Source organism: Salvelinus fontinalis, chromosome 22 (genome assembly GCF_029448725.1).
Source record: "Salvelinus fontinalis isolate EN_2023a chromosome 22, ASM2944872v1, whole genome shotgun sequence".
In the NCBI taxonomy this organism is placed as follows: domain Eukaryota; kingdom Metazoa; phylum Chordata; class Actinopteri; order Salmoniformes; family Salmonidae; genus Salvelinus; species Salvelinus fontinalis.
The window spans coordinates 2,792,044-2,807,637 of record NC_074686.1 but is presented as its reverse complement, the minus strand read 5'-3'; the positions used below and the strand labels follow the sequence as shown (position 1 = coordinate 2,807,637).

Here is a 15,594-nt window from a genome sequence, read left to right as displayed (position 1 = left end):
CTATTTCGCAACAAAGCAAATTGGATGAAGTCTATCACAGTGCCATCCGTTTTGTCACCAAAGCCCCATATACTACCCACCACTGCGACCTGTATGCTCTCGTTGGCTGGCCCTCGCTTCATATTCGTCGCCAAACCCACTGGCTCCAGGTCATCTATAAGTCTTTGCTAGGTAAAGCCCTGCCTTATCTCAGCTCACTGGTCACCATAGCAGCACCCACCCGTAGCACACGCTCCAGCAGGTATATTTCACTGGTCACCCCCAAAGCCAATTTCTCCTTTGGCCACCTCTCCTTCCAGTTCTCTGCTGCCAATGACTAGAACGAACTGCAAAAATCACTGAAGCTGGAGACTCATATCTCCCTCACTAACTTTAAGCACCAGCTGTCAGAGCAGCTCACGCACCTGTACATAGCCCATCTGTAAATAGGCCTTCCAACTACCTCATCCCCATACTGTTATTTATTTTATTTTGCTCCTTTACACCCCATTATCTCTACTTGCACATTCATCTTTTGCACTTCTATCACCCCAGTGTTTAATTGCTATATTGTAATTATTTCGCCACTATGGCTTATTTATTGCCTTACCTCCCTTATCCTACCTCATTTGCACACACTATATATAGACTTTTTTCCTGTTGTATTATTGACTGTATGTTTGTTTATACCATATGTAACTCTGTGTTGTTGTTTGTGTCGCACTGCTTTGCTTTATCTTGAGCAGGTCGCAGTTGTAAATGAGAACTTGTTCTCAACTAGCCTACCTGGTTAAATAAAGGTTAAATAATTTTTTTTTTTTACATCTTCAGGCGTTTCTCACAATTGCTCCCAAGGATGAACCAGACTTGTGGAGGTCTACAAATGTTTTTTTCTAAGGTTTTGGCTGATTTATTTTGATTTTCCCATGATGTCAATCAAAGAGGCACTGAGTTTGAAGGTAGGCCTTGAAATACATCCACAGGTACACCTCCAATTGACTGAAATTATGTCTATTAGCCTATCAGAAGCTTCTAAAGTCATGACATCATTTTCTGACATTTTCCAAGCTGTTTAAAGGCACAGTCAACTTAGTGTATGTAAACTTCTGACCCACTGGAATTGTGATACAGTGAATTATAAGTGAAATAATCTGTCTGTAAACAATTGTTGTAAAAATGACTTGTGTCATGCACAAAGTAGATGTCCTAACCGACTTGCCAAAACTATAGTTTGTTAACAAGAAATTTGTGGAGTGGTTGAAAAACGAGTTTTAATGACTCCAACCGTAAACTTCCGACTTCAACTGTTGGTGATATTTGGGTGTCTGTGAATCCGGAGACATAGAGTCTCAGAAAATCAAGGCAACAACATTATAGAAACGAGGACAGGGAAAATTCATAGTTTAGCACCTTTGAATCCACAGTGTCTAAGCAGTACTGCCAGACTGCCTCTCTTTGTTTTGGCTTATGTACGATGTCACCTCATCTTGGTGAAATTTGGACGTGTTCTATGGCTACAAAGCGCAGGGAGGAAGGTGAGCCATGGTTGGCGTTGATGCAGTGGCGCGCAAAAACATAGTCCGTGTTTTTTTTTCAAATAGCAGCCTTATGTTTTGCAATGCAAAGTTTCAATGCTTGACTTTTTAACTTAGTCAACTCTGGGATTCCAACCAGCGACCTGACTCAGCACTCTTAAACGCTAGGCTACCTGCCACTACCGAGCAGAGATGAACTAACTGTAACTGGCTGTACAAACAGAGGTAGTGCCTATGAAAAGCCAAGCTGTCCCGATACCATGTGCATTCGGAAAGTCTTCAGACCCCTTGACTTTTTCCATATTTTGTTATGTTACAGCCTTATTCTAAAATATATTTTTTACCCTCATCAACCTACACATAATGCAAATGTATTAAAAATTCAAAATAGAAATACCATATTTACATACATATTCAGAACATTTGCTATGAGACTCGAAATTGAGCTCAGGTGCATCCTGTTTCCATTGATCATCCTTGAGATGTTTCTACAACTTGATTGGAGTCCACCTGTGGTAAACTAAAATGATTGGGCATGATTTGGAATGGCAAACAGTTGTCTATATAAGGTCCCACCGCTGACAGTGAATGTCAGAGCAAAAACCAAGCCATGAGGTCGAAGGAATTGTCCGTAGAGCTCAGAGACAGGATTGTGTCGAGGCACAGCTCTGGGGAAGGGTACCACAACATTTCTGCAGCATTGAAGATCCCTAAGAACACAGTGGTCTCCATCATTCTTAAATGGAAGAAGCTTGGAACAACCAAGACTCTTCCTTGAGCTGTCCGCCCGGCCAAACTGAGCAATCGGAGGAGAAGGGCCTTGGTCAGGGAGGTAACCAAGAACCCGATGGTCACTCTGGCAGAGCTCCAGAGTTCTTCTGTGGAGATGGGAGAACCTTCCAGAAGGACAACCATCCCTGCAGCACTCCACCAATCAGGCCTTTATGGTAGAGTGGCCGGACGAAAGCCACTCCTCAGTAAAAGGCACATGACAGCCCACTTGGAGTTTGCCAAAAGGCACCTTAAGGACTCTCAGACCATGAGAAGCAAGATTCTCTGGTCTGATGAAACCAAGATTGAACTCTTTGACCTGACTGCCAAGCGTCACATCTGGAGGAAACCTGTCACCATCCCTACGGTGAAGCATGGTGGTGGCAGCATCATACTGTGGGGATGTTTTTCAGTGGCAGGGACTTGGACACTAGTCAGGATCGAGGGAAAGATGAACGGAGCAAAGTACACAGAGATCCTTGATGAAACCTGCTCCAAAGCACTCAGGACCTCAGACTGGGTCAAAGGTTCACCATCCAACAGGACAACGACCTTAAGCACACAGCCAAGACAGCGCAAGAGTGGCTTCAGGACAAGTCTCTGAATATCCTTGAGTGACCGAGCCAGAGCCCAGACTTGAACCCGATCGAACATCTCTGGAGTGACCTGAAAATGGCTGTGCAGTAACGCTCCCCTTCCAACCTGACAGAGCTTGAGAGGATCTGCAAAGAAGATTGGTAGAAACTCCCCAAATACAGGTGTGCCAAGCTTGTAGCATCATACCCAAGAAGACTCGAGGCTGTAATGGCTGCCAAAGGTGCTTCAACAAAGTACTGAGTAAAGGGTCTGAATCCTTATGTAAATGTAATATTTCAGTGTTGTATTTTAATACATTTAGAACATTTTCGATTTCTGCTTTGTCATTATGGGGTATTGTGTGTAGATAGTTGTTTTTAATCCATTTTAAAAGAAGGTGGTAACAAAATGTGGAAAAGGTCAAGGGGTCTGAATACTTTCCCCGACTGCACTGTACAGTATTATGGTCAGGGTCAGCGAAGTAAGACCTAGCAAAGATGCAGCTGGCTCAAAACAAGGCAGCACGCCTTGCCCTTAACTGCACACACCGAACGAACATCAGCAACATACACGATAGTGTTTCATGGTCGAGGAGAAACGGTCTACTCTTCTGCTCTGTGTGTTGAAAATGCCTGACCGTTTGTATAATCTATTTGCGTACACTTCAAACAGACATTCAGTTCCTTCAGAAAATATTCATACCCCTTGATATATTCCAAAATTTGTTGAGTTACAGCCTGAATTTAAAATATATATTTTTTTTCTCACCCATCACTCCCCAATCTACACGTGTCACAGCTAAAGAAGCACTACAAGCCCCGGCTTTCTCCATTAGTTCCCATCTCGAATACTCTAAAACAAATGCCTAATGCTAAGGAGAGGTAGGAAACAGATGCTGGTGAAGACAATTATTATTATTATTGTTTACCTTTATTTAACTAGGCAAGTCAGTTAAGAACAAATTCTTATTCACAGTTACAGCCTAGGAACAGTGGGTTAACTGCCTTGTTCAGGGGCAGAACGATTTTTACCTTGTCGGCTCAGAGATTGGATCTTGCACCCTTTCGGTTACTAGTCCAAAGCTCTCACCACTAGGGTACCAGCCGCCCCAAAAAGTGTGCCTTTTAAATAACTGCCCAACTAGATTCATTACAGTGCATCCTGTGGCATTTTATCTTTTTTTTTGTTAGATTTGCTTTGTTATATATTTTTTAACAATACAAAGCATACACATGCAAACAACAGCGTACAGACGCACACAAACATACACAACATCATTCCTGCCCATTCCTGCCCACCTACTCACACCCCCATCTCCAGCGCCAGCATCACTCTCCGCCACATGGCGTCAAACTGCACCATTTTGTTCCCATTTGTCACCCACGCACTTTCAACATTTAGATAATAATAATAATAATAATAATTGTGAAGATATCAAAACTATGAAATAACACACATGGAATCATGTAGTAACCAAAAAAGTGTTAAACAAATCAAAATATATTTTACATTTGAGATTCTTCAAATGTGTTATTTTATTGTTTTGATGTCTTCACTATTATTCTTACAATGCAGAAAATAGTACAAATAAAGAAAAACCCTTGAATGAGTAGGTGTGTCCAAACTGTACATATTTTTTTGAAATTGACCATATTAAAGGAAAGGTTCACCCATTTTGAATGTTATATTGTTTATGTGCATATCTGAGTGATTTTCTATCGATTCCCTGGGTCATTTCATGTTTCATGTGTATCTGAGTTATTGGCATTCAAGCAGGCAGAAGTAAAGATAAAGTCGCTCTCACTACACTGGAAGTTAATAAGAATACGACTTTTAGATCGCGAAAATGTCTATCATACATGTCAGATTTCAATATTGGCCAATGTCATAAGTCGGGGGGATGTCTTCTCTTGAATGATCCACTGATCATATTTTTGCGATATTTCTACCTTGAGAAATGTGTACGTTAAGGGTCTAGCACATATTTCCTATTTGTCTGCCTCTTTAGTCCAGGGTGAATTGCGTGGTGCCTTTGCCAGAGATATTATAGAAAGGAGATAGGAATCCAATGAATTAAGGGACGTATAACGTCCCACCCAGCAGACTGTCGACCAATCGCGTTGTCATGCTGTGTCAGGCAGTTGCTAAGCTAATCGTCACGCAATCCATTCTCAAAGCCAGTGTATATGTTTTGAAACATGCCTATTTTCCTCGGAATTACGAAATGTCACGATTCCAAAGTTATACGATATTACAGATAGCAGGTTAATTATCTCACATCTCAGAAAGGATTTGTAATGTTGTACTTCTTGTTGACGAAATTTGTGCTAATGTTGGGTTTTCGAGTTAGAGCACAATCGAAGGAGCGCTTCTTGTCCCAGAATGCACCGTGAGGCCCATTGACGGAGCATGGGCAACGTTTCCCCATCTCCTCAAAAGTATATCTGTCGTTGTGAATGTCAGACTCCACTCTGGGAGGGCACATCGATCTGCAGGTTGAACATGGTGAGATTGTAGACTCCTAAATTGATAGTGCAATTTGTTGAGGCAATTTTACAGCTAACTAGCTACTTTACATGCTGATATTTACTTTGGTATTAGGCCTATCAGGTACATCCCCTATCTGGCTTATATGATTATGATGGTCATAATGCTTCTTGACAGTGTCATAAAGTATATTTTCTTTGTCCAAGTAACGTGACACAGGATGGTCAGGATATGCAGTAAAAAGAAAAATCTGTAAAGAATTCATCACAATATCAACAAAGGACTGAAGAAAATAACTTTAAAACGAAAGGAAACTTCTTGGCAGGGAAAAAACAGATTTCAATAAAAGTGGCTTTTGACACTCTTATGTAGGTGTGATAACTAGCCATAAAATAGCACAATATATGTCAAAACAGGTGTAAATATATGGGTCATGACAGTGTTGTGACCATATTATGACAGGTTATGACAAGTTATATCAGCTGTTATGCTGTAATAACGGGGCCAAAGGAGATGGCCACAGTTTTACGATCCCGTAACCAATTGTGCTTTTGTGTATGTTTTTTCGTGTTATTTGTAACTTATTTTGTACATAATATTTCTGTCACCATGTCCAGGGCAGAGATTACTCACCCCGTACTGGAGAAATTCTTCTTTTTCTTCGAGTCGTATGGGACAGATTTACTCCAGACACCCGACAAGGCCCTCAAGACGGAGGTATAGTGGATGACGGTCCGGGTGCCTTGTATGGATCCATCACCGAGAGGGTAATCTACCTTTACCATCGGTCCTATTAGCCAACTTACAATCAATCGATAATAAAATAGACGAAATACGAGCATGTATATCCTACCAACGGGACATTAAAAACTGGAATATCTTATAGTTTCACCGAGTCGTGGCTGAACGACGACATGACTAACATACAACTGGCGGGTTTTAAGCTTTTTTGGCAGGATAGAACAGCGGCCTCTGGGGGCGGCGGCGGCCTATGCATATTTGTAAGAAGAAATCTAAGAAAGTCTCGAGGTTTTGCTTGCCTGAGGTAGAGTATCTCATGAAAAGCTGCAGACCACACTATTTACCAAGAGAGTTTACTTACATCTATGTTTATTTTAGCTGTCTATATACCACCGCAGACCAATGCTGGCACTAAAACCGCACTCAATGAGCTGTATACGGCCATAAGCAAACAGGAAAACGCTCATCCAGAGGCGGCGCTCCTAGTGGCCGGGGACTTTAATGCAGGGAAACTCAAATCAGTTTTATCTCATATCTATCAGCATGTTAAATGTGCAACCAGAAGGAAAAAAACTTTAGACCACCTTTACTCCACACACAGAGATGTGTACAAGGCTCTCCCTCGCCCTCCATTTGGCAAATCTGACCATAATTATATTCTCCTGGTTCCTGCTTACAAGCAAAAACTAAAGCAGGAAGCACCAGTGACTCGGTCAATAAGAAAGTGGTCAGATGAAGCTAATGCTAAGCTACAGGACTGTTTTGCTAGCACAGACTGGAATATGTTCCGGGATTCTTACGACGGCATTGAGGAGTACACCACATCAGTCACTGGATTCATCAATAAGTGCATTGATGATGTCGTCCCGACAGTGATCATACGTACATACCCTAACCAGAAGCCATGGATTACAGGCAACAACCGCCCTGAGCTAAAGGGTAACTATCATGGTCCAAACACACTAAGACGATCGTGAAGAGGGCACGACAAAGCCTATTCCCCCTCAGGATACTGAAAAGATTAGGCATGGGGTCCTCAGATCCTCAAAAGGTTCTATAGCTGCACCATCGAGAGCGTCCTGACTGGTTGCATCACCGCCTGGTATGGCATCTGCTCGGCCTCCGACCACAAGACACTACAGAGGGTAGTGCGTACGGCCAAGTACATCACTGGGGCCAAGCTTCCTGCCATCCAGGACCTCTATATTAGGCGGTGTCAGAGGAAGGCCTTAAAAATTGTCAAAAACTCCAGCCACCCTAGTCAGACTGTTCTCTCTGCTACCGCACGGCAAGCGGTACCGGATTGCCAAGTCGAGGTCCAAAGGCTTCTTAACAGCTTCTACCCTCAAGCCATAAGATTCCTGAACATTTAATCAAATGGCTAGCCAGACCCCTCTTTTACACTGCTGCTACTCTCTGTTTATAATCTATACATATTCACTTTAACTCTACCTACATATTACCTCAATTACCTCAACTAACCGGTGCCCCCACACATTAACTCTGTACTGGTACCCCCTGTATATAGCCTCGCTTGTTATTTTACTCCTGCTGTTTAATTATTTGTTACTTTTATTTTCTATCTTCAATTTTTTACTTATCTATTTCATTATCTACTTATTTGTATTTTTAAAGCATTGTTGGTTAAGGGCTTGTAAGTAAACATTTCACTGTGAAGTCTACACCTGTTGTATTCGGTGCATGTGACAAATACAATTTTATTTGATTTTATGACATTAGGACATGGTTATGATCTTGTTGTAATGTGTTATGACGCTGGATGTCAAGTAAAGTGTTAACACATTTACTGCTCGACTGAGGGACTTTACAGATACGTAGTTGTTCAAAAATCGGGTCAAACACTATCATTGCACCCAGCCCATGCAACTTATTATGTGACTTGTTAAGCAACTTTTTACTCAACTTATTTAGGCCATAACAAAGGGGATGATTAATTATTGATGTTTTATTCATTTGTACAAATTACTAAAAACATACTTCCACTTTGACATTACGGCGTATTGTGTGAAGGCCAGTGACAAAAACATCTCAATTTAATCCCTAATAAATTCAGGCTGTAACAAAACAAAATGTGGAAAAGTCAAGGGGTGTGAATATTGTTGGAAGACTGTAATGGGGATCCTAATGAACTAAGCAGTAATGGGGGGGATGAATAATGTGGGAGATTGCCTGGAGGCATATCAGCTACTGCACAGCAACTGCTCTCCAGCTCAATGTTGTGGAGGATACAGGCATTTTGTATACTGTTAGTTTGAACCAGGCAAGTAAATTACCATGTAAAGTCACCACACAAAGCACATGACAATTTGTGTTGTTGCCGGGTATTGTAGCGAAGTGGCAATGAGAGACGGAACAAGAGTACGATCAAGTGAGAGAGTGATTCTTTCTGTTCCCGAAACATCCAGAGCATCTGGTCGACAACGTGTTGTTGGCGAGGTGGGGGAGGAGTTCGGTCTGGGCATTCCTGCAGTTTTCTCGCCACCTCAGAGGTTAAGCGCCGCTATCTCGGTCCGTTCTGACAGAGCTGGGCCCCGAAAAGCGTTTGGGCGGACAGGGCATCGATGACTGAGTCGAAAGAGCCGAGGCTGGGCCGACTGGAGTGTCTTCTCTCACACTTCCTCCCTTTTGGCAGTTTGTTGAAAAGGAGCCCGTGGGATCGGGGAGGCTCTGCTAGCCGGGCCGGCTTGTGTCAACAGAGGGCCTCAGAATCGTTTGGGATAATGTGGCGTTTCGGGTCGCAGAGGCTCTGTGGAACAGGTGGTCCCAGGTTCAACCCTTCCTCTGCTGTGTGGAACTCCAACCCCTCCCTTCCTACCCTCTCACTCCTCCCTCCTTCCCTCGCCACACATGGGAAAGGTTATTTGGACAATTGGCGGTGATTAGCTCTTGATTTGGGTTTCTCTCCATTTGATCAGGCGCCACGCTAGGGAGAGCAGCATGACAGAGGGCACAGCTGTAGCCGGTCCACAGCTGAAATTGGGCGCAGAGAACCAGAAGTGAGGGATGGAGGGAGAACGGTAGGCAGGGAAGAATAGAAGAGGATAGAAGGGAGGAGAGCTCTGTGGTCCATTCAATCTTGGCTTTTTGATTTATGGATTTGGACCACTGGCAGGGAGAATGAATGCCCCTGTTATTCCAAGTGCGGGCCCTAAGTCTAGCTCTGGAGCACCTTCTAAAATGTGCTCTTTCCTCAAAAGAACCTGCGGCCTCAGCCCCTCTACCTCTCCTGGATGGTGGACTGCAAACCCCAGCACTGCTCAACCGCTGATGTCCCCGTACCCCACCTGCCCCCCATGCCCACCTGCCCCCCGTACCCCACCTGCCCCCCGTGCCCACTTGTCCATGCATTTTTCTTATGGTAATGGCCAATGTTCCATCCATGCCTTTCGTTCTGGGTGTTCAGCCAAAACCCACTTCTCTGGCTGCTTCTCCATGCCCATTTATCAGGCTGATGGTTCTGGAGAGCTACAGGTCCAGCCAACTGAATAAAACACAGATCAAGCACACTCCTAAATCCAACTGCTCTCGGTGCATATTATTAGAAACTCTGCGGCCATTGTTGTTATTGTAACGTTCGTCATATTCCTCCTCCTCTGATGAGGAGGAGCATGGATCGGACCAACACGCAGCGAGGTATGCAGACATAAAGAATTTATTTAACAAGACGAACACTGACATGAAATACACTTGAATAGAATCCAAAACAACAAAACGACGTAGACAGACCTGAACTTGAGAACTTACATAGACACGAAGAACGCACGAACAGGAAAGACTAGCCAAACGAACGAACAAACGAAACAGTCCCGTGTGGTAGACACAGACACAGGAACAATCACCCACAAACAAACAGTGAGAACAGCCTACCTTAATATGATTCTCAATTAGAGGAAACGTCAAACAGCTGCCTCTAATTGAGAACCATATCAGGCAACACATTTAACCCAACATAGAAACACATAACATAGAATGCCCACCCCAACTCACGCCCTGACCAACTAAACACATACAAAAACAACAGAAAACAGGTCAGGAACGTGACAGTTATTGATTCTCTTTTATGTTGGCCATGTTTGAAGTAATAGAGGAAGCTGTAGCAGTTGAGTGTGAGGACTTGTGGGAGAGTGTAGCTTGCTGCGTCGTTGAGGGAACTTTTGCGTTTCCAAACATCTCTCAGGCAGTGTGTAACGACCTCCAATCAGCAGCTACGATGTGGCACACTCTCAGGAATGCATCTGTTGGCGGCACTCTGCTTGCTTTGGAGATACGTGGAGTCTAGTGCGTGTGGCCCCCGCGAACCCTGTCTCGGGAACCAGTACGGCTCAGCACAACACAAGGACTCAAATCAAACGGCATTTTGTTTCTGCATTTCGCAAGTGGCTCGTAAGCGTCAACGACAAACTTTGGTTTCGAATCGCGACGTTCTGACATCTCGATTTGTTCAGAGAGTTGTCTGTCTCCTCATTTTTTTCTCTTCCTTCTTGAAGTTGTCAAAAGAGTCCGGCATTGTAACCAGGCTCTCGTCACTGTTGCCTAGGGTGGGTCGGGTTTTCAAGACGAATCTCCGAGAGGAAAACACCGCTACTCACACATATGCAGAGTGAGACAACTCCATGATACTGATTAGAGAAAATAACGTGGGCGACGAGGGGCTTGAAAAACAAAACTAGGACAAAAAACGTTTCTGAAGACCGCAGAGGCCCATTTCGGAGGTTTCAGGTTAACATGAACCTAGGGGACAAGGCGACGGGCCAAGGGAGGATGCCACTGTGGTGGGGTGGAGCGGGTTGGGGTGTGAGTGGGACATGGGCGGAGGAGGTGTGGGTTCAGCAGACCGGAGAAGGGAAAAAAAACACCAGAGGGGGACCCGGGTGTCACAGACTTCAGCGCCAGATGACCTTTGTGAAAACGTTCCTACCCGCCTGTGCCTGAAACAGTGGCTGGCTAATTAAAGTTTCATTGGCATTGGATTTTCATTGGCACAGCAGACCTCGGGCAACCTTGGGGGCACTTGGACAATGCCTTTGACCAAGGCGAATGGCAAATATACAGGGGAGAGAAATGCTACTGGAAGAGTGTGTGGGAGAAAGTGACGTGAAGCATCCACCAGAGGACAGTGAGGCAGTAATGGTGTATGTCCAATGTTCCAATAAAACGGCAAAAGGAATGTTTTATTGGACGCGGTCTACAGTGAGATTATACAAAATGGGACCGGCTATGTGGCTAAGAGACATGCAATGTCAAAACGCTGAGTGCCTCCATTGTCTTGCTGTCTAGCTAATGGAATTTCGATGGGTCAAGATCAAGACATGCGGGACTTCTGACATAGTAGGAGCATTACCAAATACTGGGCAGAGCGTTCCGATTCCAAAAGATCATAAAATAATTGGCTGCATTTGACTGGGATATTTCTGGAAAGATGGCGAAGAAAATGTTACGCAACCGGCAGACTTTGCTTTTAGCCTGTATTTCACAATTTGCAGTCTTTATTAATGAGGAATTTATTGGAGCTGAACAAAGCTGTTAGTGTGTGTGTGTGTGTGTGTGTGTGTGTGTGTGTGTGTGTGTGTGTGTGTGTGTGTGTGTGTGTGTGTGTGTGTGTCTGTGGGCTGTGGGCTGCAGCTTGATAAGGTCCTGGTCCGTGGTTCCTGGGGGAGGCAGTCCAATCTACATTTTATTAGGGCTTTATTGAGCTTTGTGTAGGTGTGTGTGTGTGTGTGCACATTCATGCGCATGTGTGTGTTTTTGTATCACACACACACTTGGCAGAGCTTTTATGATTACCCGTGTCTGTTTCTATACATTCCCAGTTGGGGGAACTTTAATAAGGGTGAGTGTGTACCAGCAGGTGTGCGAGCGTGTGTGTGTCTGTACGCGCATGTGTGTGTGTGTGTCAGCAGGTGTGTGTGTGTATGTTTGTAGGAGCAGGTGTGTCTGTGTGTGTGCAGGAGCAGGTGTGTGTGCTTCTATACGTCTGTGTGTGTGTTTGCGTGTAGGAGTAGGTGTGTGTGTGTGTGTTTCTATACGTCTGCGTGTGTGTGCCACACTCACGGTTGGCAGAGCTTGATGAGATCCTGGTCCGTGGTCCCTGGGGGCAGGCCTCGGATGTACAGGTTAGTTTTACTCAGCTGCTCGGATCCGCCGTGACTGCAGCTGTTGTGGCTGGGGCTGGGCGGAGCCATGGGGTGGAGGGGTGGAGCATAGGGCTGCTGCAGGAAGAGAGAAGAGGTTAGGGCTGAATATATTTGAGTATATAAAACACATACATTATGTATGTGTGGGTTGTGATATGTAGGTATCTTTCACATGGAGTGGGTAGGGAGCATAGATACAGGAAGAGAGAAGAGAGCTCCCGAGAAGCGCAGCGGTCTAAGGCACTGCATCTCAGTGCAAGAGGCTTCACTACAGTCCCTGGTTCGAATCCAGGCTGTTTCACATCCGGCCGTGATTGGGAGTCCCATAGGGCGGCGTACAATTGGCCCAGCGTCGTCTGGGTTTGGCCGGTGAAAATAAGAATTTGTTCTTAGCTGACTTGCCTAGTTAAATAAAGGTTAAATAAAAAATATTAGAATAATTTAAAGAGAGGAAGTTAGGGCTAAATGTATTTTTTGATAAGTAATGTGAGTATAACTCGCACATCTTTGATGGAACCCAACAGACAGGAAAAAAGTGGCGGTGTATATCGTTCCGGACTTTGATAAAGACTCTGGTCAGTGAGTTTGCTCCTAAACCTCTATGGCATACAGGACAGTACTAATCTGGTTTGCAAACATCACTGTGTTATGAGTGAGCTGGGATCATGAGAATAGCCTTTCTGGTGGTTAACTGTTATAGAAGGGACATCCTCAAAATGATGTGTTGAGAGATGTTGGCGTGCCATTTTCCTCCCCGACTTCATACTCCCGAGTCTGGAGGCATTCTCGAAACAATGTGCACCTCTACAGGTGAGATGGTTTTAATGAGACTCAGCATCTGAACCGTTCAACAATTCCCTCTCCCTGCGTACGTCAACAAACCCGCCTCATCACTACAGCGTATTTCTCCCTTTCCATGATACATTCCTTATTTCTCCCCATTTTCTTTTACACACTACATCCCTTTCCTCTGTCTCTGCACCCCTCGCTCCCTCCCCCCTCGTGTCCCTCCCACTGTGGATTTATGGTGTGAGAGTCAGGGCTCCCCACTCACAGCCTATTTATATATCTCTCTATACTGTGGACGCTGCGCCCGGTGACAGAGGGGTAACGGAGGCCCTGTGGGCGTAGTAGAAAGAAAGAGGGATGGAAAAGGAGGGAGAAAGGGGGGGATAGAGGGGGAGAAAGAGAGAGGGGTAGAGGGGGAGAAAGAGAGAGGGGTAGAGGGGGAGAAAGAGAGAGGGGGAGACAGAGGGAGGGATAGAGCGGGAGAAAGAGAGAGGGATAGAGGGGGAGAAAGAGAGAGGGATAGAGGGGGAGAAAGAGAGAGGGGGAGACAGAGGGAGGGATAGAGCGGGAGAAAGAGAGAGGGATAGAGGGGGAGAAAGAGAGAGGGATAGAGGGGGAGAAAGAGAGAGGGGTAGAGGGGGAGAAAGAGAGAGGGGGAGACAGAGGGAGGGATAGAGCGGGAGAAAGAGAGAGGGATAGAGGGGGAGAAAGAGAGAGGGGTAGAGGGGGAGAAAGAGAGAGGGGGAGAAAGAGGGAGGGATAGAGCGGGAGAAAGAGAGAGGGATAGAGGGGGAGAAAGAGAGAGGGATAGAGGGGGAGAAAGAGAGAGGGGGAGCTGGAAGTGACGGAGAGAGAGAAGAGGGTTGGGCAGTGATGGAGAAAGAGGAAGAGAAGGGGAAAAAAGCGAGTGAGAGAGAGACTACAGCCACCAGCAGCTCCAGTTAGCCACGTTAAACCCTAGCCTCCCTGGAGAGACACTGCACACTGAGCTATGGAAGAACACACACGCACGCCCCCCCCCCCCCCCCCCCCCCCCCCCCCCCCTCCGCGTGGTACCCACCCCACGCGTTAGCGCCGGCCCGTGAAGCATGGCTGATTTGATGTGCAATTTCGAGTGTTCTCGGGCAGTGTGTCGCCTCTTCCGACAATGAGCCGAGACCCCTGGAGTGTGAAGGGAGCCTGCGTCTATCAATGGGAGGCCAATTATCATGCTGGGCTAACTGGAACTGACGGCCAGCCACTCTATCACTAGAATAGTGAGTACACACAATGTGCTTCACCGCTACCGAGCTACAGCATATTAGAGAGAGAGAGAGAGAGAGAGAGAGAGAGAGAGAGAGAGAGAGAGAGAGAGAGAGAGAGAGAGAGAGAGAGGGAGAGGGAGAGGGAGAGGGAGAGGGAGAGGGAGAGGGAGAGGGAGAGGGAGAGGGAGAGGGAGAGGGACGGACAGACCTGGGGAGTTTAATAGGGGTTATTTAGGGACAGTTTTCATACAAACATCAGGTGGTCAAGACCTTCACCATATATCACTCTCTTGCTGAGGTGCTTTGATACTTTGACATGTCATTTCATTTGCTTTAATTACACCATAGTAGCTACTGTAAGTGCTTCTAAACTGCATATACACTATCGCTACTACTCAAAGCCAGGTAAAATTGTCCTACAAATACTGTGTTATGACACTTAACATAAAGTGTCCCAGTACATTTTGACGCACACCAAATGTATATTAAAACCCAAGCCTTGGCTAAGCTCTGAGCCCCCCCCCCCCCCCCATCCCCTCTGCGGTACTTTAGATTACGCACACCAAATGCACTGGGTGACACACAATTTACATGCAAATTCACTGCAGCACCCTGGCGATACAGTGTTGGTCCCTATTGAAGGTGAGGTGAAAGAGCCTCTCTACTCCCTAGTATATTGTGCAGCTCCGCATTCCTCCCTCCACTCCACACTTCACGTGTCCCGCCCTATCGATTTGCTTTCATTTTTAAGGTCAGAAGCTGAAATCTAACACAATGAGGCATGGAGGGTCAACCCTGGCTCATTACTTACAGTGCTGGGAAAGAGGGAGGTTATCCAAGGGAAAAGAAAAGGCTCTCAGAAGCCCTGGGATGACAAATGAGAGGGTGCTAGAGATCCCTGAGGAGCTGTGTGAGAGTGTGTTTGAGGGTTTCTGTGTGTGTGTGTGTGTGTGTGTGTGTGTGTGTGTGTGTGTGTGTGTGTGTGTGGGAATGTGTGTGTGATACGATCAAGTGAAGGGTTGAGTGTGTGTGTGCGTGTGTGCTGCGTGCAAGTCTGAGTATGTGAGTGAACACCGACCAGCATGTGTGGTTGACAGTCTGTGGTCTGTGTGTCCTTTTCCTCTCTCTTTTTCTCTCTTCTCTTCTCGAGGTTAATAAACAGATTTGTTCCTCTTCCGGATGGTCCGTGACTGGTATTTACCCTCAGCCCGCTCACCCTGTCAGTCTGTGAGATGCATAAAACCCCCCAGCCCCCCGGAAATATAGAAACATCTCCCTCACATGTCAAGCTGATGGGAGTTGAATACAGCACTTGAC

General features: G+C 45.6%; 1 protein-coding gene across 1 annotated transcript in view; it reads right to left on the bottom strand.

The window, feature by feature from the left end:
* Positions 1 to 15,594, bottom strand: part of LOC129819549 (RNA-binding motif, single-stranded-interacting protein 3-like) — a 105,821-nt gene that overhangs the window by 30,790 nt on the left and 59,437 nt on the right. Inside the window, exon 3 of the mRNA XM_055875899.1 lies at positions 12,162 to 12,319. Coding sequence (XP_055731874.1) covers positions 12,162 to 12,319 — 158 coding nt within the window. The remainder of the gene's footprint in view (positions 1 to 12,161; positions 12,320 to 15,594) is intronic.